Source organism: Oncorhynchus clarkii, chromosome 6, assembly GCF_045791955.1.
Source record: "Oncorhynchus clarkii lewisi isolate Uvic-CL-2024 chromosome 6, UVic_Ocla_1.0, whole genome shotgun sequence".
Taxonomy (NCBI): domain Eukaryota; kingdom Metazoa; phylum Chordata; class Actinopteri; order Salmoniformes; family Salmonidae; genus Oncorhynchus; species Oncorhynchus clarkii.
Genome location: NC_092152.1, coordinates 65,655,760 through 65,681,005, shown reverse-complemented (window position 1 = coordinate 65,681,005; position 25,246 = coordinate 65,655,760). Strand labels below are relative to the sequence as shown.

The 25,246-nt window shown below is 49.6% G+C and overlaps 1 protein-coding gene across 5 annotated transcripts in view; it reads left to right on the top strand.

Annotated features, from left to right (window-relative positions):
* The window catches only part of LOC139411454 (zinc finger homeobox protein 3-like), a 183,648-nt gene that overhangs the window by 55,131 nt on the left and 103,271 nt on the right, over positions 1–25,246 (top strand). For 3 of the 5 annotated variants that reach the window (XM_071157851.1, XM_071157850.1, XM_071157852.1), the window contains exons 2-4: positions 19,662–22,151; positions 22,424–23,012; positions 23,309–23,335. In XM_071157851.1, coding sequence (XP_071013952.1) covers positions 19,698–22,151; positions 22,424–23,012; positions 23,309–23,335 — 3,070 coding nt within the window. In that variant the 5' untranslated portion in view covers positions 19,662–19,697. The remainder of the gene's footprint in view (positions 1–19,661; positions 22,152–22,423; positions 23,013–23,308; positions 23,336–25,246) is intronic. The other 2 variants (XM_071157853.1, XM_071157854.1) reach the window with 1 other exon arrangement.

Here is a 25,246-nt window from a genome sequence, read left to right as displayed (position 1 = left end):
GAGGGAGGGAGGGAGGGAGGGAGGGAGGGAGGGAGGGGGAGAAAAAGTGAAATAGTGCTGCTGATGAGTCCCTCCAAACCTCGAAAGGAGGGGAAAGGTGGATTAGTTGAGGGAGGAATTATGTATCTTTGTCTGGGGGCTCGGTGTATCTGGTCAGGTTCTGCCAGGAAGAAAGACAGTGTTCTGAAGTAAAATAGATAAAACACACGTCTGCACTTCCTCATCGAGAGAGGGGGTGGCTGGGCTGGCGTTGGGGAGCGGTGTCCGATTACACAACGTTTCACATTTTAGCACCACTCTCTTTTTTTGCTTTGTCTATGTAAAACTCTCTGTTACAAAACTACATTTAAAGGTGTTTTGTCCTCTTGTCTTTGAAGATGCCTGGAAAGAGCACCACTGGCCCATGGCCTGACGCCAGCAGCCGTCTGCTATAGCTACAGAGACTAGCTATATCATCAGATGTTTGTCAGTGGGAGTGGAGAAAATCCCACAGTTGACTGTGTCAGGCCGCATTACAGTAATGAAACAGAAACTGGCTCCACCTCCAGCCAATGACAGCCTCCCTCTACGTAATGCATCAGATGCTTTATAACACCTGTGTCCGAGCAGGCTGGGGGTTTGATTATGCACCCCTACAGTCTCCCCCTCACAGTGAAACCCTAGCACACCTCCAGAGGCCAGGACAGTCCAAGGAGAGACCAGAGAACAGGTGGTGACCCCGCGCGGCCCAGGAGTATATTATTGACCAGGGTCCAGTGGCAGGATTGATTGCTTTATTGTATTGCCATGAACCTCAGTGGCCGGAGACCTCTGGTTAACCCTGGCCTGGTCGCAGCGCCACAGTGACCCTCACCTTAGCTAAAGAGTTATGTGGCTTTGACCTGATCCCTGATTGGGAAGGGGTTGACCTGCCCAGCCAGACGCTGGCCTGAGTGGAGAGCTAATGTTGCGTACTCCTCATCTCTTCTCCCTGTGTCAGGCCAGCCTGCTGGGTAATTTAGAGGCTGGGGGTTGGCCGGAGCCGCCCTGCCACAGGACTGACCATGTGCCCTGAATCCAGACCCTCCAGACCCCAGAGATGACCTGGCGCTGTTCATCATGTCAGCAGAATGGGAGAGGGATCGAGACCAGGGACAAAATGCTCATTCATCTCCACCAAATTACACCAAAAATGCTGCATAATCAATACATCTTCATCACCCGTCCTCACCTCAGCCCTAATGGTCAAGCAGACGGCCGGGGCTCTCTCTTAGTGAAGGGGATTTATTATCCTTACACCAAGCCATGGTGCTAAAAAGCCCATTTATCATGAAATATGGACGAGATGGGGTATGGAGACTCAGCTTCACTGTTGCTTCACTAAACCCAGTAGAACTGAACCCCATGCCCTCGCTGTTGCATTCAACCACAGGCAAATGAGCTGCAGGCCTTGTTTTACGGGGGTAGAGGCCATAGTGGCTAACCTCTCACCCCACATACAAGGAAAGATGGGAGGCTGCACAGGGGGTGCTCCTCTTGCTTAAATACAGCCCCCCTCCTTTCCCCCTTCCCTGTCTCACCCCTTATCTGACAGACAGACAGGTTCTCCTGCTATAACTCCATACTTTTAGCTGTCAGTCCCTGCTCCTCATCAAGGGGCTCCAGACAAGCACAGCAGAAGGTTAAAACATGCACTAAACAAGCTTGGTAAACAGTTGTTTCTGCGACATGTCTCCCCCCTCTCGCTCTCTCTACCTTTGTTGTATTTGTTAGTTTCTTCAGTGGCAGCTTCCCAAGGTTTCCATCAAAGGGACGTCGAGAGAGAGAGAGAAGGATGAAGGCTTAAATGTTTGACTTACGGAGTCTTATTTTAACGATCTAAGAGACATCCGATCCCAGCTCCTCTACTGTACCTGCAAACAGCAACATGGCTCTTTCTCTCTCCCCTGTTTGCAATGCAGATGTTTCGCTGTTTTATTCTCCCTGATAAACGGGAGGCAGGGATGGCGAGCGGAGTAGGGGGCTGTTTGAAGTGGATCCTCTAGTCCTCTTCAAAGACAGATTTGAAGGCCACATCTCCTCTGTAGAGGGGGGATCTCCTCAGAACTGGGCCCGGTTCTGGATTGGCTCTGCTTGTTGATGCTCTTTATCCAGCTTTGCTGCTTTACCAAAGGGGAACGTCCAGAGGGCCTCAGAGGGTTGAACAATCACCTCTGTCCATAATCAGCCTTCATCAATCCCACTTCAGGCTATATATAGACCAGGCCTATTTACTGACCGCTATATTTGGATCATTAAGGAGATTTCTCTGTCATCGTGTTGGAGGACGTTGTTGTCTTCTATTGTTTTCATCAGTTTCCAGATGATGGTACAGAAGTTACATGATGGCAGAGCCTCCGAATGAAAGTGGGTGATGGAGGCCCAGCTCCCTGTAATGTAATGGCTGTGCCTAGGAAGTGTGAGTGGTGTGTCGGTGTGGAGGCCAGCCTGGATCCTGAGACAGCAGGCAGGAGGAAGGAGTCAGGAGGTAGGGTAGGGTGTTTTGTTTTTACAGGCGCTCCCCACATACCTGCCCATGGAGGGGAATGCACCGCTGCCACGCCCACGCAACACAACTGCAGGCGCTATCTACTGCTAATTACCAATAATCATATAGTGGTGGCAGGATAAACAGGTGTAACCTATGTGCTCTGAGTGTAAAAACACTGTCCAACTCCCCACCACATCTTTCTCTCAAAGTACAAGAACAGAACTCCAGAGCATAACGTATTAAAGAAGCACGCAATAGGCATTAAGGTGCTCTCTGTAAGAGCCTATCGTTTTTGATGTCTCTGCAGAAAGCACCTCTCTCCCTCCCTCACTCCCTCTGTCCCAATTAACACTCAGCCCCCATTACATTGATTGGGAGGGGTGTAGTATTGGATAGGTGAGCCATGAACACATTGATCACATTGACCGGACGTGTGAACCATGAGAAATGGAAAATGTTGAGCTTGAGCTTTCTTTCCTAGCAGTAGAGTGTCGAGAAAGTGCAAGCGGAGCGAATGCTGCTGCTGGTAGCCGTTGAGTGTGTGTGTGTGTAGGTGGTAGACTGGGCGTGGGTGGGTGTGTGTGTCGTTGTGACAGGGCTCAGTACGGGGGCTTTCATGTGGTTTCAGGGGTCTAATAGCATGAGGCACACGCCACTCCTTAGCTCTTTTCTACTGGGGCCTTGAGTGTGGCGGTACTCTTTGTCCCCCCACGTGCAGACCCCACCCCTACTCAACCCTCCACCTCTCTATAACCAGTCAAAGGGCAAACTGCCCCCCCCCCCCCCCACCCCACCCTAAAGGTGCACCTGGCATTATAGAGTCCAGTCCAATTAGGACTCCCCAATTACAGGTCCTGGGCCAATTAGTCACCCTCTCATCTTACACTGCCCCCCTCCCCCTTGCCCTCCCCCTCACAGCTCTAATATTAGGGCATCTGTCAGGGATGGAGATGAACGCCCTACTAGAGAGCGGGGGTGGGGGTGATGTTCTTAACTGCACGGCAGGAGAAAGAATGTTCTCTGTTCCTGTGTATATTGTGTAGAGATAATGGTGGAGATGTAAATACCGGTAACAGAACATGAAACACGCTGCAGGTCCCATCGACAAACCCCAACACGCACATACATTGGAAGAAAAAATGTACTCTGGGTAATTTAAGCTGTCAAGTTGTAATTTGTTGTGAGACTTAACTTGAACTTCTAGGGCAAGACAGTTGGCCTTGCAGTACTATTCACCTCTGTCACTATGTACACCGAGTGTACAAAATATTAGGAACATCTGCTCTTTCCATGACATAGACTGACCAGGTGAATCCAGGTGAAAGCTATAATCCCTTATTGATGTCACCTGTTAAATCCACTTCCGTCAGTGTAGATGAAGAGGAGGAGACAGGTTAAAGAAGGATTTTTAAGCCTTAAGACATGGATTGTGTCTGTGTACCATTCAGAGGGTGAATGTGCAAGACAAAATATTTAAGTGCCTTTGAACAGGGTATGATAGTAGGATCCAGGCGCATCGGATCGTGTCAAGAACTACAACGCAGCTAGGTTTTTAATGCTCAACAGTTTCCTGTGTGTATCAAGAATGGTCCACACCCAAAGGACAACCAGCCAACTTGACAACTGTGCAGAGCATTCGAGTCAACATGGACCAGCATCCCTGTAGAATGCTTTCGACACCTTGTAGAGTTCATGCCCCATGAATTGAGGCGGTTCTGAGGGCAAAAGGGGGTTCAACTCAATATTAGGAAGGTGTTCCTAATGTTTTATACACTCTGTGCATGTATGTGTATATTTGTCACTGTGTGTGTGTGTGTGTGTGTGTGTGTGTGTGTGTGTGTGTGTGTGTGTGTGTGTGTGTGTGTGTGTGTGTGTGTGTGTGTGTGTGTGTGTGTGTGTGTGTGTGGGGTGTGTGTGTGGTAGCACTGTATTGTATGTTCGTACTTGTGGCCCCTTGCCAGTTTCTTGCTGGCAGTTGTAGTGTCTCCTGCCTATGCCCAGTACACTGGCACTCCTGCCTGAGTGGAAACTCACAGCTCCAGAGAGGGATTTCATTCACAATATGGCACTATATCTGGCTGCTCTCCCTGACCACACAGACACACACACACACACACACACACACACACACACACACACACACACACACACACACACACACACACACACACACACACACACACACACACACACACACACACACTCACACACACACAGAGTGTGAGTAGTGGAGACCTGGCAGCTGTGCTGTCCTCTGCTCTATGTGTGACATATTATCTCATCGTATGGGGGATTGAGTAGAGCAGTCCAAAGGCCCGGGGTTAAGATTCAGAGTGCTTTGGTTGTGATCTCTCAGCCTGGTGTTTCCTTTAGTATTCAGATAGCACTCTCCCCAGAGCTAGAGCTTGTTTATCTTGTTAGCCGGCATGCTCTTTCAATGTCAAAACAATGACATCATTAATTAAACGTGTATTAAATGTGCCGTTTTCAAGGTCCACTAGGCAGTGCTGATTCTACTGCTTCTGATCCACGCACATTCCCCCAGTTTCTGCCCTGCATTTCTTACATGAGGAGTTATGTGAGTAAATGTAGTCAGTACTCTGTGATATTTTTGTTTAGTTTAGTTTAGTTTTTAGCCGTACTCCCTCTGTGCTGCTCGTAAGTGAGCATGGGTTATCTCTGCTGTGTGGCGTCTCTGGTCACTGATCTGATGCCCAACTTCTTCTGTCGTAATAGTGTGTGTGTGTGCGTGCGTGCGTGCGTGTGTGTGTGTGTGTGCGCGTGCGTGCGTGCATGTACCCATATGTACATATGAGATATGTCAACATTGCAAATACTTTAGTTTGCTCACTCTGGCCGCACAATAAAGAAGAACTTCAGCCAAACTGCCTGCATGTACACAGAACAGCCACCCTCACCTGGAGTGAGTGAGTGAGTGAGTGAGTGAGTGAGTGAGTGAGAAAGCGAGCGAGCAGGCCTGTTTGGTAACAGAACCAACGGTCACCAACCCCCACAGATAGAGTTAGCCTAGCTAGAGCAGCACTACAGTTAGCCTAGCTATGGCTTACTCCAACCTGATCCTGTTTCCCTGGGAGCTGTTCCATCAGCTGGTTTTGGGTTGATGGACAGCTGTTTATCTGAGCTTGGTGAATGGGGCCAGTATGTCTCTCTCTCTCTCTGACTTTACTTGGTGTACCTCTGCCAACGATAACTGTGAGGGCGTGGTCTGATTTGTCTGTTGGCTCTAAACATGTTCGTTGTTGGCATGTTTCCTTTAATGTAGGTGTGTTAGTGTTACTCCATTCCCTCCTTGGCCTGTGAGCAAGACCCTGGGAGACCCTGGGTAATTAAGGAGACCCTGGGAGACCCTGGATGATGAGGGAGACTCTGGGAGACCCTGGGTGATGAGGGAGACCCTGGGAGACCCTGGGTGATGAGGGAGACCCTGGGTGATGAGGGAGACCCTGGGTGATGAAGGTGTGTGTGTGTGCGTGCGTGTGTGTGTGTGTGTGTGTGTGTGTGTGTGTGTGTGTGTGTGTGTGTGTGTGTGTGTGTGTGTGTGTGTGTGTGTGTGTGTGTGTGTGTGTGTGTGTGTGAGAGAGAGAGAGAAAGAAAGCGAGAAGCACAGTAAGCCTTCAGGCCTCTCCCCACGTCTCCCTCTCCCTGAGAGATGCATCTTTCATTGGTTTGTAGCCCCTGATCCTGCAGCTAATTACTCAGCAATGTAAATTACAGTAGGGCTGAGTTGAGCCCTGGCCCCTACTGGCCCTGTCCATCAGCTCCCTCTCTCCTCTCTTTTCCCCTCCCAGCTCTCCTCCCATCCCTCCACCCTCCCCTGTAGCTCCCAGCTAAACAGAACAAGCCACATCTTAGTATACACCCCTCTCTGAGGGAACCCGAGAATAAATCCCTAGCAGATGATATTTTCTTTACTCTCTCTCTCTCCTTCTCTTTCTCACTCTCCCTCTCTCCATCTGAACTGCTTACTCCCTGCACCGCATGTGAAGTTCAGAGTGAAAACATCTTTGGTTAATATTTAACTGCTAGGTCCTGGGGTAGATGGGTGGAGAGCGGAGAACTAGGCTAGTTGGACACACACACACACACACACAAACGCACCCACAGCGGCTCAGTGAAAATGTGTGTCTGTTCTCTGAGGAATGTGTGGGTTCTCTTCCAGCCTTTGACCTTCAGACCCCAGCCTGACACGTGACTGAGATTCTTCAGCTCTGTAGAGGGCTGCAGAACACACACACAGACACAACACACACACACACTTTTATCTAGCCTGTCTGAAATAGAAGACAGTCACTCGGGAGCAGTAGTAATACCCTGCACTGTTCCCACAGCCCTCCCCAATGAGATAAGACTCAAACCACAAACAAATAAAGAGCATTGAATTGGCTATAGGTGGACGACCAGTGACTGTTCTAAGATGGTGCTGGGGCTGTAGTTCTCCTTGTGGAGCGTGTGGGCTGTAGTGTTTCTCTCCTCGGCTCGGCTAGCTGCGCTCGGCGGGCCGCCCAGCTGGTAGCCAGATGTGGCAGGCATGTCATGTGGTGCTGGAAGGCAGGAGATAAGAGAGGCAGGGCCCGGTCTCTGGTTCGGGTCTGCTCCGCAGCGGTTCAACTAGATGTTGCGGTCGGTACGATCTGAACTTTGACAGGTTGTGTCATGCTTAATGCCTCACTTCCCAAACACAGCTCAGTAGGGCTGATTTATATCTAACAGGTGCTGCAGTGGGCAGGCAGTGCAGGGAGCGGGATGAGAAGAGTGGTGGAGAGCGAGAGGAGAGGACGGCATGTGGCCATTTCATTAAGGCGGTAGAGCCAAGGGGAACAAGGGCTACAGTGTGTGTATGGAGACGAGGGGCAGGACTCTGCTCTTTCTTAAACACAGCCACAGTCCACGGCCCCTCAGCTTGGCCTGCCTGGCTGGTTAGATCAAGTCTGACGAAGAGAGGGTGAGGAGGAAGAGGGGTCTCAAAAACACTTGTCATGCTTCTCACAATATCAGACTGTTTTTCTTCCTGTCTCTCTGTTTCCTCTCTATATCTCTGTTACCCTCCCCCCTCTCTCTCTCTCTCTCTCTCTCTCTCTCTCTCTCTCTCTCTCTCTCTCTCTCTCTCTCTCTCTCTCTCTCTCGCTCTCCATTTCCTCCCTCTCTCTCTCTGTCCCCCCTCTCTCTCTGTTTCCCCCCTCTCTCTGTACCCTCCCTCCCTCTCTCTCTCTGTCCCCCCCTCTCTTTCTCTGTACCCCCCCCCCCCCCCCCCCCTCTCTCTGCCCCTGCCTCCCTCTCTCTGTACCCACCCAGAAAGGCTGAGGGACTGTGAGTGCATTTCCAGCCCAGGCATCAATCTCTGAGCCCTGGCAGCCATCACAATGCCCAGCTTGTCTGTGAGAGTTGACATGCCAACAACTTTGATCGTCTTATGTTTTGCAGTGCGGTGTCGGATTTCCCCCCAGCCTCTTATCAGAGCCCTGTGGTGTCCTCCTCACCCCTTCTCACCCCCCACTGTCTCCCTGCTAGAGGGATCACTACTGAGAGACGCCCTCACTCTCTCCCTCTCTTCCTCCCTCCCAGCTCCAGTAGCAGTCCCAGGGGTCCGTTCTCCACCGGTCCTGATACATAGATGGATATTACCCCAGGACCAGACCAGAGCAGAGCAGGCATCCCAGGCCGTTAGGACATTAGCCAGATGAGACTGGTCCATTGTTTAGTGTTTTGTTTTATGAGCGGGTCATTCTGTCTCTGCTGTTGGCAGTCAGTTGTTCCCACCCTGGGTATTGTGAGTCAGGTCCCTCAGGAGGTCTGGGGCTCAGCTCTGGCCTGTTCTGGACTGCAGTGGGCTGCTGGGCCTGTCTGTCTGGGAATCCCACAGCTCCTCAGCCATCTTGAACACAACCCAGCTACATGGTTTGGTATGGTTACATTAGGAACGCTTGTGAATGAGTTCAGTTCTGCTTTACTCCTTGAATTGTCTTCGCATAGCTGCAGTTTTCTGCGGAGACGGAAATGTAGTTTGATGTTCTAACACTCCTGAACGCAGAGCGTCGAGGCTTCTTTCAGCGCCGCCCTGCAGGCCACCTTGTTACACACTTAACAACTTGTTTTCTCTTTGTGTTTTTCTTCCCTCTTCCTATGTTGACAGTTCCTAATCGCTGCTCTGCTCTGAAGGAATGCGCGTCACCTCTCAAAGTTTAACTTGGCTTCTGTCCTTGTAGACCATGAGGCAGGTTCTGAACCTTTTCTAACACGGTGATTGCATAAAGATATGATTTATGAGTGTTCTGTGTATAAACCGCCACTGTTAACGATGACGTGTACCATCTGTAGGTAGACAGGTGCTGAATGGCCTTCACTCCAGAGAAATATAGACCCAATGCACCTTCTCATAGTTCCAACCGCAGTATCCTCCCTCCCCTGACTTTCATCATTTAAATGGAACTAGACAAGAAAATGGCAGATGAAAATGAAAGGGATCCGGATATGACGACTGTAAATTCAGCTGTCATCTCCTCTTTATTTATGTCTCCAGTGAGAATGAGCCTGGGTAGCCTCACTAGTCTGGGAAGCTGCATAGCTCCATGTAAAAATAGCCTGTCACTAAGTGTGAGCACGGGTGCCTAATTGGAGCTGTAGTCTCGTGTTGAATGAGAATAGCCAGGCATTACGCGCCAGTGGGATCACTAGTGCATCTCTTTAATTTTCCCTGGCAGTCCTAACTCCCACTCCTGAGTTTTTCTTTCAAAACGGAGCGGCCTTCACATTTCTGGCTAACTCTAGGTCTGTTCTCTCGTCTTTGTTTTCTCCAAATGCCCGGACGTTGAGTGTCCCAACACTCCTCCTTCGCTTCCTTCTATTTAAGCACAGGACACATTATTCCTTTAACTTTATTAACGCTCCATAATTCTTTAAAGGAGGGGAAAGCTGCAGAAATTAGTTCTCCCTCGAGGTTTATTGTTTAAAACAAGCACAGCTCTTTCCCAGCAGAAGAGCTTCAACTAAGCAGTAAGGAATTCAGGCCTGGCCTCATAAAATAAGTATTTGTGTACCGGAAAGTTTTTCGTTTTTTCTTTCCAAATCTTTGTCATTAATGACTTTAGCAAATGTGTAGTGCAGAGTGAATGGAGAGGCTGTGCAGGGTCTTCAAAGGAACCCTCTAATTATTTATCCAGGATATCCCGCTCTAGAATTAGAGGCTGGGTCACCATTGGCTTTCATGCCATTTTTCTGCAAAGAAATAATTTCCACAGAATGCTTTCACTGGGACACCCTCTAATCCCCTACTCTGCTTTCTCTCTCTCTCTCTCTCTCTCTCTCTCTCTCTCTCTCTCTCTCTCTCTCTCTCTCTGTGTGTGTCAGTGCTAGTCTGCATGACTATGTGTCTTTCATTCTGATGTGTGGAAAGAGATCGTAGTTTAAGTGTCCATTCCTTAGACATCATTCTCCACACATTAGGTCCAGGTCTCAGCTCTCACCCCCAGACAGCTGTCACCTACTCAGGTTTCTTGGTCATTTTGCCTTCGCATACCATCTAAAGGGTTATCTTATCACCCTCCTCAGGTTTAAACTCTTAACAAAACACTGGGCCTAACCCGAACCCCCAGTCTGTCTGGTGGCACTGCTTCAGCCATTGTCTGCTAGGCCTGGAAGCTCTATGTAACCCTCCAGCTCCCCCTTCATTGTCCCCCTGATATCCCTAAATACCCCTGTGGGTGGACCAGATCTGGGCTTCCCTGGCCTTCATATAGCTGGCTTATTGTCACAGCTTAACCACTTGTGTCTATGTAATATACTAAAAGGTATGAGGCCTTCCCTATTAGTTTTGCTCAAAGCCCCTCAACAGTCCATAGCTGTGTTTGTGTGTGTGTGTGTGTGTGTGTGTGTGTGTGTGTGTGTGTGTGTGTGTGTGTGTGTGTGTGTGTACGTGTGTACGTGTGTGTGTGTGTGTGTGTGCACGTGTGTGTGTGTGTGTGTGTGTGTACGTGTGTGTGTGTTTGTGTGTGTGCATGGATGTGTTGGCGTGTGTTCCGTGCCCCTTCAGGATGTTCCAGAAAGAGAGTGTGTCCCTTTAAGAATGCTCTTCTGAGAATATTTGTCTAATTCCAGGTGCCAGCGATCCCTGTGTTTTACCAGGTGCAGGCCTGGATCATTACTAAGGTATTTGTTTTCCAGATTACATGGAGCGGCCCAGGATTAGAGGCGCGTTATCCCTGTCCCCCTCTGTCTGTCAGGCCCTGATCCCCAGTGTGGGGCCTGGCTACCTGTGTCCTGCCTCAGTCACACTGGAGGCTAGGCTAGGCTGCACCTGGCTCCTGGTGCTGTTAGGGATCTGTCACGCCACAGCCCAGAATAACCGACCTTCCAGCCTGGGCCACTGTTGGCTGTAAGGGTGGTGGAGGAGGAAGGACAGGAGCTGTCCCTGTCAACAGAGGCTGGGTATGCTGATCAGACTTTCACCCAGCCGTCCTTAATGGGACGAGAGGTAGTGTGGTAAGGACTTTTCCTTGTCTGCCCCTATCCCCTCAATCCCTGGGGTTTAGGATGGGCCGGACAGGTAGAGGGGTAAGGGCCTGGGGGGTAGCGGGGGTCAAGAAGTCCAGTCCCAGTCTCCAGTAGCTGGACAGCTGAATTCCTCTCCAAAACGTTTGCATAGTGCCTTTGCGATTATGATAATAAACAGTTTTATCATCGGCCTCTCAATCAATAATGCGGCTTCTTAAGGTTTAATATTTCAATGGTATTGATTATCTTAACAACCATGTTTGTGGTCGGCTTGCCTTAACTGCAGGCCTGCAGGACAAATTTGAGTGTGTATGTGGGGGGGGGGGGGGGGGGGGGGGGGGGGCTACAACAAAATGTGATCTAGTTGATCAGCAGTTTTACTGCAGCTTTTCCTATTACTGTTTAGTATGTAAAGACACCCTTAGATCAGCGCCTCACCTCTAAGAACAACTATGTGGGATCCTATCCTCTCTCATTCCATTCAGCCCTGCTCTATACATGGCTGCCTATCGTTTGCAAGCATCTAAGCGCCCATAACATTAAAACAGTCCTGCGCTTCTCGCGGTCAGTCCTCTTTCCCCCCTTTCCACCCTCATCCTGTTGCAACCAAATGAAATGGACTGAGTGAAAACAGAGAAGTTGATGGCTCCAAAAGCCCTGTAGTTAGCACATTTAACTTCCATCCTCTCTGGAGAGAAGGCCTGCTTCCCTCATATATAAACAGGGGGAGATTTTATAATTAGTGGAAATGAATAGGCCTTGGGCCTGGCAGACTTTCAGACCTTGGGCCTGATCAGAAACATCTCCCCCTTTCCCCTCTCACCTTTGTTTGGAATGGTGAGTGTTGAGTGGAGGAAGCTTGGACTAGAGAGTTGTCTTATCTCTCTCGTTCTCTCTCTCTGGGAGTCTCTTCTAAGCTGATCTTCCCAGGAATGGGTAGTCATGATGTCGTCTGATTGATTAGTGCCAGACTAACTTTCCACTGGGCTCTGGAATGCCCCCTGTGTCCCCGTGCATTCCCCCTAACCTCAATGAGAAAATCGTCACAGCATGCTATGGAATAGGAGCACTTTTTATACAAGACCATCACTAATCAGTCAACTTAGCCTGCTTGTCTGTCTGTCTGAACTGGGGCAGAGAGGGTGGACATGTAATTAACTGATCAGCCTGGTGAGCCTCTGGTAGCAGGTAAAGGAGGGCCTACACACACACACACACACACACACACACACACACACACACACACACACACACACACACACACACACACACACACACACACACACACACACACACACACACACACATGCTCCTGCTAACTCAGGACCCCCCTGCTGTGTTGTGGCGCATGCTGTGCCTGCTCTGTGCACCAGGTTGCCTGGGGGCGAACGTAGGTTTTTGCGGTGTGAGCATGATTGCCCATCTCTGATTATACATCAATACCTTTATCCCAGAGATAATTTATGCATTTACTGAACACAAAGCTTTATCTAAACGAACCACTGGGGACAGCGCATGGAAATAACACAGCGCCGACTTCCACTATGGTTTGTTAAAATGAAAGATAGCTCGCGGCTGCAGTAACGAGAAGTTGTTTTTGTAGTTATTAAAACAGTGTCTTCTCTGTTTCATTTTCTACCTGACACTTTGCAGAAACTCGCATGCTACATCGGAATCTGGAGTCCAAGGTCACAGATCAGTTAAAAATGACTGTGATTGCGTACAATGTTAAAACAGAAGAGTGGCTTTTGTGCAAACGGATCGCTTATCAAAATCAACACAGTGAGGAAAACCAATGTCTAACAGTATGCATTTTTAATCTAAATGTATTCAGTCTGCTCCCCCTCTCCCTCTCTGTGGTGTGAGTGAGATGATGTGAGGTTTCTCTCATTTGTACTCCCAGTCTGCCACAGCTCAACGGCCCCCCCATGCTGCCTGCTAATTGGCGGGAGACTGGGAGCTTCCTGCTGTGTGTTCGCTGCTTCCTTTCACTTTGCCACCCCACCAGCTCTTTCTCCACAACTGAGTAATTAACCCACAGCTAATGAACTACTTCTAATTACACACCACTGTTTCCATCACACCCTCCAATAGTGAGGAGACACTCTGCCGCCATGTTCCAGTCCCTTCTGGAAGGCTTTGAACCTACCTGCTCTCTGATTGCCACTTTGTTCAGACTGTCAGGAGCTATATCACAGCCCTGTCACTTTGTTCAGACTGTCAGGAGCTACATCACAGCCCTGTCACTTTGTTCAGACTGTCAGGAGCTACATCACAGCCCTGTCACTTTGTTCAGACTGTCAGGAGCTACATCACAGCCCTGTCACTTTGTTCAGACTGTCAGGAGCTACATCACAGCCCTGTCACTTTGTTCAGACTGTCAGGAGCTACATCACAGCCCTGTCACTTTGTTCAGACTGTCAGGAGCTATATCACAGCCCTGTCACTTTGTTCAGACTGTCAGGAGCTATATCACAGCCCTGTCACTTTGTTCAGACTGTCAGGAGCTACATCACAGCCCTGTCACTTTGTTCAGACTGTCAGGAGCTATATCACAGCCCTGTCACTTTGTTCAGACTGTCAGGAGCTATATCACAGCCCTGTCACTTTGTTCAGACTGTCAGGAGCTACATCACAGCCCTGTCACTTTGTTCAGACTGTCAGGAGCTATATCACAGCCCTGTCACTTTGTTCAGACTGTCAGGAGCTATATCACAGCCCTGCCACTTTGTTCAGACTGTCAGGAGCTATATCACAGCCCTGTCACTTTGTTCAGACTGTCAGGAGCTATATCACAGCCCTGTCACTTTGTTCAGACTGTCAGGAGCTACATCACAGCCCTGTCACTTTGTTCAGACTGTCAGGAGCTACATCACAGCCCTGTCACTTTGTTCAGACTGTCAGGAGCTACATCACAGCCCTGTCACTTTGTTCAGACTGTCAGGAGCTACATCACAGCCCTGTCACTTTGTTCAGACTGTCAGGAGCTACATCACAGCCCTGTCACTTTGTTCAGACTGTCAGGATCTATATCACAGCCCTGTCACTTTGTTCAGACTGTCAGGAGCTACATCACAGCCCTGTCACTTTGTTCAGACTGTCAGGAGCTACATCACAGCCCTGTCACTTTGTTCAGACTGTCAGGAGCTACATCACAGCCCTGTCACTTTGTTCAGACTGTCAGGAGCTACATCACAGCCCTGTCACTTTGTTCAGACTGTCAGGAGCTATATCACAGCCCTGTCACTTTGTTCAGACTGTCAGGAGCTACATCACAGCCCTGTCACTTTGTTCAGACTGTCAGGAGCTATATCACAGCCCTGTCACTTTGTTCAGACTGTCAGGAGCTACATCACAGCCCTGTCACTTTGTTCAGACTGTCAGGAGCTACATCACAGCCCTGTCACTTTGTTCAAATCAGTTCGCCTCTGTTGTGCAACACGGAATGGATTAAGAGAATTTTCAAGGTTCTATTTCGAGTCCATGAACAAAGGAGGCAATTGATACTACAAATTCAATTTGTCATACTTTCTCTGGCCAAAGAAAAGCAGTGTAAGAGCTGAATGGTAACAGGCATTAATGCTGTAATACAGAATGGTCTGCATACACCAGTACACCTCCAGGGTGTTTTATTGTGCCATATAGTAGTCAGCAGGGCCATTTTTGACCCAATCTTGATCTCATTCCAGAATTTTGGCTGGAAATGTTTTGTAACTGCAGTGATGCATGCTGGGAATTGTAGTCTGGCCCACATCCTCTCCTCAGAGCCTGGCACCTGAAGGTGTAGTGGTTGTGGCATGACAGATGCAGCATGCCTCAGATAGCCCTGCTATCAGCTCCTTGATGCACAGTACTCCCAGCCACACTACACTGATCCCCTCCTCCCTCTTCACCCACCAATATACTCCCCTCTCTCCTACCCAGCCAGAGCCCCAGCCTCGGTCTTGACACAGACACGGCTATTTCTGTTCCACAGACTGATAGCTCCAACTGAAGATCATTGATTTTACGGGAAGCCCTGTTTACAGACTGAGTGCCATCGACCTGAGGTGACTTTTTGCCTCCTGAAGTAGGAGCAGCACTGGAGCATTCTTGTGTCTGTATTATACACTCACAGGGAGGAGGAGGAGAGGTAGGAGGAGAGGGAGGAAGTTTACAGTACACAGAGAAAAGACAAACACTGGCCTGATTTGAAACACTTTGATGTACTGTGTTAGGAATCCTACTTAATTAGCACTGTAACATATTTTGTTAATTGTGTAAAAACTAATTGGCCTAGATGTAGGTACTGTATATAGTAGAGAAAATTGGTCTGGGGGTGATAGGGACAGCCGGTGTAAGGCCGAGGCAGCGAGGAGGAGAGAAGCAGCCTGTGCCTCAATGCAGTCCCTTAGGAAGATCCCACAGTCTAAGGCTTAGGGATAAGGGTAATACAGGGGCCTTATGTTGGGCATTACCATGGACTTAAGGTAAAGAGTGAGATGTATGCATACATACATTGTTGATTAACTGGGGCAAGCCTTGGAGAAGAGCCCCTGTTCATTCTGCCTGAGGACTACAATGGTTCCCCCATCGATAAGCACGTCCCCTGTGCAACATCAAAGGCCCTCCCTGATTTATCAATAAGAAGCCTTCCTTCCCACATTTTCCTGTAACTTGCTTAGCATTTACACCATTGATTTTCCAATAAGCACCCATACCCTGCGGTGGCTGGCCAGGCCGAGGCTCTGTGAGATGGCTCAGACTCACACAGACAGCCCTCCTGAAGGACAATGGGAGATGGAGGGGGGTGGGGGTGGGGGTGTAGTGGCTTTTTGGGGGGTTCATGAGGTGAATGAAGGGGGGGGCTATTTTTATTTTTAAAGGTATCCCCTCAGCTAGCAATGTTGGGGTCTAGGTGTAGATGGGTGGGGGTGTTCTCAGCTGGGGCTGGGCCAGAGTTAATTCCCCAGGAGACCCTAGTTCTCCATGGTCCTCTGGAGGCCTGGCCCCCAGGCAGGTGATTGTGCATGCTTATAATCAGATGGATCCTTAGCCTTTAATTCCTCCCTGGCTTGGCCGGTAAATCCCACATAATGAAAGGGCCCATAAATAAAAACTTATCTCATTTTCCATCCCTGCAAAATGACAACCAGACCCACTCTCTGACAGGGTTCATTAGGACCTGGGCCCTTTCAATAGGCTCAACCTTATCTGCTTTGTTAGGATGGGGGGGGGGGAACATAATGCTTTTTATGCCTCTAAGTCAGAGACAGGAGAAAAGAGGGTCTGGCATTTGACTTCTATAGAAGAGGTGTGAGGATTGGTGGGAGGACTGCCCCCTATGGCCAGGCCCTGTGTAGTGTGTATGGACATGCTCCCTCCCTTTCTCCCAGGAATCCATGCTTTTCTTCCCTCTGATTATCTCTTATTGTGAGTTGAGGCTTGTTTTGGCTGCTTATTGTTTGTCTCTCAGCCCAGTGGGCCCGGTGAGGGAGAGAGAGAGACAGAGAGAGTGAGAGATGGAGGGAGGGGGGGGGGACAAGGACAGGGTTGGAAAGCACAGGCTATGGCAGGAATCCTGTTGTTTTCCTTTAGCAGCAGCTCAGATACCAATATGCAAAGGAAAGTACAAGTCATTTGCATAGTACAGTACCTAACCTTGGGCATTAATGTTAACATACTTTACTGCAGGTACTACCTTTACTGGCATGATTCATCATTTTAATGTGTGGTTATTACAGCACAGAGACACTTTGCCCCATACTTCGTCCTTCCAGCGCGTCTGTCCATCTCCCTCATTTAGTGCCTTTGAAAGATTCAAGCTTTTCCTGCTCTAAACAGGTGTCGCTTAGCGAGCAGACCTCCTGAAGACAAACAGGGAGATAGCTTTGTATCAGCCGGCCCATCTGCGACTCTCCGACTCCAGACAATCCCATTGCACATCAGTAACCACTACAGGTTATTGAATTAGACCATCTTGATTTTAAAGAGCAATCCTGTTTTCTAGTAAGCAGTGGACACGCTGAGCTGGCTCAGGCCACGGCTCAGCCTCCATCACTGGCCAGGGGTCATCCTCCTCTCCTCTCCCACTCTAATTGCTTTAGACACATTACAAGGGCATGATGCTAATAGATAGTGCACACACATACAGTTATACAGTAGCTACATGCTAGCACTGCTGTTTAGACTCTGAGAGCCATAGAGGGATATTGGACAAAGAACTGGAGAAATGTAGTGAATGAGGGATGTAAAGCAGTAGTTTAGGCTGGTGTGTTGTGTGTTTTTCCACCCCACCCCTCTGTGGGCTAGCTATGTGCCCCATGTAGCAGGCAGTGATGTGGGTACAGTGTTCGGGGCATGGTCAGGACAGGCAGTGATGTGGGCACAGTGTTCGGGGCATGGTCAGGACAGGCAGTGGAATCTGGCGGAGGGGCTGATGGAACAACAGATTACAGGAAAAGGTGTGACGGAGATCCATGTTCAGACAGGATGGGTGCTCATCTCATTGCTACTTCTTCTCATTAGACAAATCACCCACTGGAAAGTTTGTTCCTTTTTTTGTAGTTAGCTGCAAAATATGATCCAGGTGTCTTTTGTTTAATGAATAAATTAGTTATTTTATTTGTCTGCTAGACAAGGCATGGATTGAAAAAAATTTTATCATTCGCTGTGGTTTTGTTTACCTCAGTCCATTTGGTTTAAATGTCTGCAGAGCGCCTAGTGTTCGTTCTCTTATTAATGGTGCAGATAGTAAATTCAGACTGACCTGGTTACTATCCCCTCTCTCAATATGGCAGCCAGCTACAAATCATGTCTGTCTGGATCAAGTAATCCTCTTAATAAGCCTACTATCTTTCATTCTGAATGCAAAGCAACAGAGAGGTCATCAGTGTGGCTCTGTCTGTGTGGAGTACAAACAATGAGAGCAGGTGGACATGGGCTGACACAAAATGGTTGCCTACCTTCACTGTTTTCAGTGGAAGATCCTGCAACTACTACACCCGCCTTGCCTTCATTTACGCTCAGATAATGCAGTTAAACATACAATATGGGGTTTCTTATCAAACCAATTATGTGCATTAATCACACCTGATTAGAATTCACTCCTCCATTCGGGGCATACGGTCTTAACGGTTATAATTAGCAAATCCAGTCAAAAAGTGCATGCTAAAAGACTTGGCCCGTTGTTTGAGTAGCATAAGTGCATATAGGGGGGGGGGGGGGGGGGGGGGGGGGGGGGTATTTTCTATCAGACATTAATGAAGAGCGAGGCAGACATTATCAATCTCTCCAGTGTGGGCCAGCCCTCTCTAGTTAATATGGTAGGGGGTGGGGGTAAAGACACACTGTCTGATCACTACAATTTGCATCCCTAAGTAAATAAGTAAATAAATCAAGTGGCGGCAGCGAATGTGCTAATCACCTGGGACATGGCGGCTGGGCTGAGCATAGTGCCGGGAAACTTTGCTCATGTAATATTCAGTACTGGCTGGGTTAAAGGGCAGGCCAGAGTTATTGGTTTCAGCCCGGTCGCCCCCCTCTAATCAATGCTGCCTGCATCCCTTTAATACAATTATTAGCTCAGCAGTATCTCGCGCTATCATTTTATCTCCTCGCCACTCTAAATTGCGGCCTGTGTATTGCTGGGCCACTGGAGCTCAGGGCATGGCCAGCTCCTGAAAGCACAGCTCCCATTTATTCTTTCAGAGGCAGAGGATGGCTGGAGTGTTTGAAGCCAGGCTGACCGAGGAGGTGGATGCCAGATCTAAACACAGCTGCATTTCAGACCCAACCCAGATGGTGTATTTTGGGCTTTACTGAAAACATTGCCTTTTTTCCTCTCCTCCTCTTTGAGAGAGTGTGTATGGGAGGATACAAGTAATTACCTGCGTTGCATACTGCGTTGTGTGCACTCAACGAGAGAGGAGTGGGTGATGTGTTTTTCTATGCATGATTTCTCTTATTTCAGTAGGAAGGGAGAGGGCTGTAAAATGGCTGTGAAGTTATCAGCAGTACCCTTCACTTCTTCTCTAGTTATGTAAATGTATCATGTCCTGATGGGTGGTTTCTCTGTGTCTAATTATCGCACAGTGAATCTATTTTATCCATTAAGTTAGGCCTGTTTCTCCCTCTTTCTGACTGGAAGTTAATTAAAAACGGATGTAGGATTTGGAGAATGTAAGATTAGGGGTGTTGTTTGGAAGGTGAAGATAAAAGATGGTAACTTCCTGAAATGGCAGGAAGATGAATCGTGGGACGACTTATTAGTGCTCGTCTCAGGTATTGTGTTTAAGTACCTAATCTAACATAATGAGCCCTCTGTCATTTACCTAATTAGATCTCACACTTTTGGCTCTCACCCGATGCACTATACATTAAATGTGTTCTTCTCGCCTGGGTTCTATAGATAGATGTTCCTTTGAAGGTGCTTTTTATCCCCCTTTACGTGATGAGAGCATTAGGGGAGGGTAAAATATGGAAGTACTTAGGATGAGAACAATGCTATGGGTTATGATTATGAAAGGAGTTCGTACAAGCTCAGGGAGAGAGAGTGCATATGTGTGTGTCCTTGTTGATAACCATGGTCCTTTCATATATGCATTACCATTAGAGTCTCTTACCAATCTCTCTCTCTCTCTCTCTCCTCTCTCTGTGTCTTCAGGCCTGGATGCGATGAACACCTCATGTAGGCATCAGCATGGACAGCTGTGAGTCTCCCGTGGTTTCTGGGACAGACGATGGGCTCGGCTCCTCCACCACCTCCCAGCAACAGCAGCAGCAGCATTACCCTCTGCAGACCTGGAACGATCACTCTAACTCGCAGGTCCCTCCCATCAGCCAGCCCTCTTCCCTGGAGCCCCTGTCTCTCTCTGCACCCTACCCCTCTGTGAGAGAGCCACAGCAGCAGCAGCATCCAACCCGGACCCCACCCCTGGCCCACAGCGACAGCTCCGCCTCAGGCCAGCTGCACCCCAGAAGAGAGGAGTTCAACGAAGAGCAGGAGGGAGTGAGCTGCGGAGAGGAAGAAGAAGAATTGGAGGACTTGGATGAGATGGAGATCGACAGCTGTTTCCCAAGTCTGCAGCCCTTCCCCGGAGTACCCATAGCTCCTGGAGGAGGGGGCATGCCCACGCTGCTACGCCAGCAGCCCAACCGACGAAGGGGTGTGGCGGAGAGCGGGAGTGAGGAAGGAGAGGAGGAGGAAGAAGAGGAGAACAGTGATGTGGAGAACCTGGCTGGAGAGATAGTCTACCAGCCGGACGGCTCAGCCTACATTGTTGAAAGTCTCAGCCAGCTGATCCAAAGCGGAGGGGGTGCTGTGCCCGGCCTGCTCCCCACAAACTCTCTCCCCGTGGCGGGGAAGCTGGGGGAACCTGCTGGGACCTCATCCTCGGTGTACCCTCAGATCATCAACACGTTCCACATAGCCTCGTCGTTCGGGAAGTGGTTTGGTTCCTCAGACCAAGGTTTCCCCAATACCTCCACCCTGGCAGGCCTCAGTCCTGTCCTGCACAGTTTCCGCGTCTTCGATGTGCGGCACAAAAGCAACAAGGATTACCTGAACAGCGACGGGTCTGCCAAGAAGTCCTGCGTATCCAAAGATGTTCCCAACAACGTGGATTTCTCCAAATTTGATGGGCTGGCCCTCTATGGCAAGGGAAAGCCCATCCTCATGTGTTTTCTCTGCAAACTGTCCTTCGGCTACCCGCGGTCTTTCGCCACCCATGCCGTCCACGACCACCGCATGACCCTATGTGAGGACGAGAGGCGGATGCTGGGGGACAATAAGGCGTCTGCCATCATCCAGGGCATCGGGAAGGACAAAGAGCCCCTCATTAGCTTCCTGGAACCAAAAAACAAGAGCTCTCCTGTGCCGGCGCCACCCACCATGGTCCCCATGAACTCTGGCCAGAGCTTCTACGGCACTTTCAGTGGGGTCCACCTGGAGGCAGGGAGCAGCAGTGGGGGCAGCGAGGCCCTCCTGAATAAAGACTCTGATTCCTCTGGCCTCCAGCAGCAGCAAGGCTCCCTCCTCGCTCTGGGGGGGCTGGGCAACCCCAAAGCACCTGCTCTTACCTCAACCCCAGGCCCTGCCAAAGACTCCAACGCCCTGCCCAAGCAGGGAGGGAGAACAGAGGGGCCTGCTGGGAAAGAGGGGATCCGCAGGCGGGAGCACGGGGACAAGGAGGGGCGAGAAGGCAAGGTACGCTTGGCTAGCCAGGAGGGGGGCTCGGAAGAAGAGGAGGAACTGTTATTAGAGGAAGAGGAAGACGAGGTGGAGGAAGAAGGAACTCCGCTGGCCTGTGTTGGTAACAGTAGCAGTGGCGGTGGAAAAGTGGGGGAACCGGCTGTATCAAACCAAAGCATTTCCAAATCTCCTTTATTGATGCCTAGTAGCGCTCTCCAGCCTACTGCCTGCCCATCTGCAGCCAGCCCCACGCTCAACAGCAAAGCCCCAGCTTCCACTTCTTCTTCCTCTGTCAGGGAAGAGGGCTCGGCGGCAGACGGTGGGGGGAGGACCTCGGAGCTCCCTCTGAGCTTTAACTGCCAGGGGCCCACTGTCCCCATGGCGATGGCAGCTGCAGCCAGCAGAGGGAGCGAGGACGTCGCAGCAGGCACCTCCTCACCTCTGGCCTCCAACGCCTCCGCAGACGAAAGTGCCAATCGAGATAGTGCCACAGCTCCTGAACCAAATGATTGCCCGGCAGAGGGAGAGGAGGACAGCGGAGCCCTTCTGCACCATCACCACCTACACCATCACCACCACCACCTCCACCCCTCAGCCCACACCCACTCTCACCCACACCCCCACCCAGGGGGGTCCTGTGAAATGGGCGGTGGCGGTGAGTGCCCTCAGAACCACGGGCCTGGAGGAAGTGGGGTGGAATGCCCCAAATGCGACACCGTCCTGGGCTCCTCGCGGTCCCTGGGCGGGCACATGACCATGATGCACTCGCGCAACTCGTGCAAGACACTCAAGTGTCCCAAGTGCAACTGGCATTACAAGTACCAGCAGACCCTGGAGGCCCACATGAAGGAGAAGCACCCAGACTCCGGTGGCTCCTGTGTGTACTGCAGCAGTGGCCAGAGCCACCCGCGTCTGGCCCGAGGAGAGAGCTACACCTGCGGATACAAGCCCTTCCGCTGCGAGGTCAGTACTTCAACCTAGTCAGTTGAAGATCCAACCTAGTCAGTTGAAGTACTGACCTCAGCCTAATGACTAGTATACTGACAGGTGGTAGGACTTTGAATAGAACTTTAGCACAATGTGAAATATGTTGATATGTTGACATGTTGACTGATATGACATATCAATCAACATGTCATGATATGATTTATATTTCATGGACAATAAGTTAGAGGCAACAAAGATTTCCACTTTACAACATGAGCAAAAATGAACATCCGTTCTCTATTTTCTAGGTGTGTAACTACTCGACCACCACCAAGGGCAACCTGAGCATCCACATGCAGTCGGACAAGCATCTGAACAACATGCAGACCCTGCAGAACGGAGGCTCCATCCCCTCCGCCGAGCAGCAGGTGTTTGGCCAGCACCCTGGAGGGGTCGGAGTGGTGACCGTGCCCTCTGTGACCCAGGCCAGCACCCACCACCCGCCCCACCACCACCACCCCACCCAGTCCTCCACTCACATGACGGGGCCCTGCGGTTCCCCCTCGCCCACCAAGCCAAAAAGCAAGCCCACGTGGCGTTGCGAGGTATGCGACTACGAGACCAACGTGGCGCGGAACCTACGCATCCACATGACCAGCGAGAAGCACATGCACAACATGATGCTGCTGCAACAGAATGTGACCCAGATGCAGCATGGTCGGCTGGGCCTGGGGGCCATGCCCTCTCCCTCCGAGGCCGAGCTCTACCAGTACTACCTGACCCAGAACATGAGCCTGCCTCCAGGCCTCAAGATGGACCCGGCTGGAGCTGAGGCCCAGTTCCTGCTGGGAGGCTTCCACCTGGACCCCAACATGGCCGCCTTGGCCCCCCAACTAGGTGAGCTCTCTCAGTCTGCCTCTGCAACAGTGGAACAGTGGGAGCCATTCTGGCTCTTCCCTCAGTACTGCCTCAGGTCACCACAGAGAAGGCAGACTGCAGTTCAGTACGAGTTCACAAGGGGTGGGATCGCTCTCACTGCTGCCAGCTGTTTATTTTTAAACATGAAACACACAGTTATAAACAGTATGTGACTAAATGGAAGATTCAGCTTTGATTAAACAAAAAAATGTTTCACTTTTTAACCCATTTAGACATAGGCTAATTGTGTTCATTTATTTACTGAATGTGTGTAGCGTGGCCAGTAAATGAATGCATGAATGGTAAGTCATTTTATATTTACATTCAATGATTTATAGTTTAGTTATCCCCATGAGAAACAGCAGAGCAGCCTTTTCTCTGAACCAACATGCAGGCAAGGGTTAACCAGGGAACACATTAGCCCTCCCTCCCTCTCACACACACTGTATACACACAATCCTATCTTTCATGTTGGCAGCTCTCTTTTTCTTTCTGTTTCTGTTGCCCAAAGGTACACCTGCCCTACTGAACTTAACATCATTCACCCTCTTTCCAAGCAAAGAGCCCCATTGAGAGATACAGATAAAAGAGGGGAGGTGAAACAACGGCAGTGTATAAAACACGAGATTTCTAGAGGGTGGACCTAACTCACAACAATGCCTTTCTGTCTTAGTGTAGCAGACGACTTGTTAGTTGTTACCATATGACAGTTTCTCTCTCACCAATGTGCCAGGCACAATGACTTCCATGCCATGTTCTGTCTAGTTGGAGCTGAATCGATATCTTCCCAGGAAAAGAGAGGATCCTCTCCAGACTGTGGCCTTGGTATTAGGATAGGGTTTCACTCCGGCTCGGCTGAGAAGAGTGGACCTATAATGGCTAGTGAAGCTATTGGTGGAGCTTCAGTTAGGGACTTTTTGTGTTGATTTTAGAGAAAGCGGACCCTGGTTAAAAAACGACCCAAGCCATTAGAGTTATGAGAGCTTTTTTTTGTCTCCATCAGTTATTAAGCAATGTAGGTAGAACTTCTCTGAAAGCCCCTATATAGCCTCAAATATGCCCCCCAAACTCACACATCCACACTTCACTTCATTACAAACCTATGAGTTTAGTTTACATTTCCCGTCTATGTCTCTCTATCTGGGTCACACTGACTGGGAAAGTCCCCCTGTGATACCTTGTTTTCCTCACAATAGGCAGTGTGAGAGAGAGAGGAAGAGAGAGAGAGAGAGCAGCTCAGTGAGCCTTCCTCTTGTTCGCCCATGTCCTCCAGGCCTCCTCTGAACATCAGCGTTTTCATGTCATTATTTCCAAACTGCCACTGAACTCCGCCACTGGAGCTCTCTTTTTTCCCCCAACGTTGTAATTGCAGCTATAAATTTTATCTTGGTCAAAGAAGGGAGGAGTAGAGGGCCCAGTATGGGTAATTCAGCGGCATAGCTGAGTGTTTGGCGTGCCAGTTACAACCCCACAGTTTGTACAGACTTGTCTCCAACTGTCGCCGGTTCAAAGACACGAACAAGAATTGATTGCTGTGACTAATTTTTTATCCCCTCTCTTGCCATCTGGTTCATTTTCCTGTGAGGGAACGTTTAATAAGCATGTTACAGGGAGGCAATGACGAGACATTACTCTCAGCCCTAAAACCACCACAGTGTCATCCCGAGCCACACACATTTAGATTGACTGTACACACCGATACACTCCATCACACACACACACCACTCTGCCATCGTAACTCTGTCTGTGCAGCTCGAGGACAGTATCGTCTGTACCTCCCTCCCTTTAGTCCTCTTTTCCACTGTGTATTTCTGACTTTTGAGGACATTGTTAGACAGAGAGGGAGATGACAAATCCTGACCTCACATGATCTCACCCTCCTGGTAATCCTTATCCCCAGGACTGAGCTGCTGCAGATACAGAGAATGGGGGGGGTGGGGGGGCCTTAGCTATTGTGTGCTCTACTTTGTTGTCCAATATACTGCCTGAATGCTGCAGCATCTTAGGTAGAGCTCTCTGAAAATCTAGAAAAGCTGGTCCACCACTAATCTTTTGGAAGTTCCACCAAGCCCTGTAGAGACACATTAATATATTCACAGCCTGGACTTGGACTCTGCTTATGTCAAAGACTAGAGTTTCCAAGATTTCCCAATGATGTGTGTTTATCTCAAGCCTTTTAATGTTTTTTGAAAATATTTCCGCAGCGTCCTGCC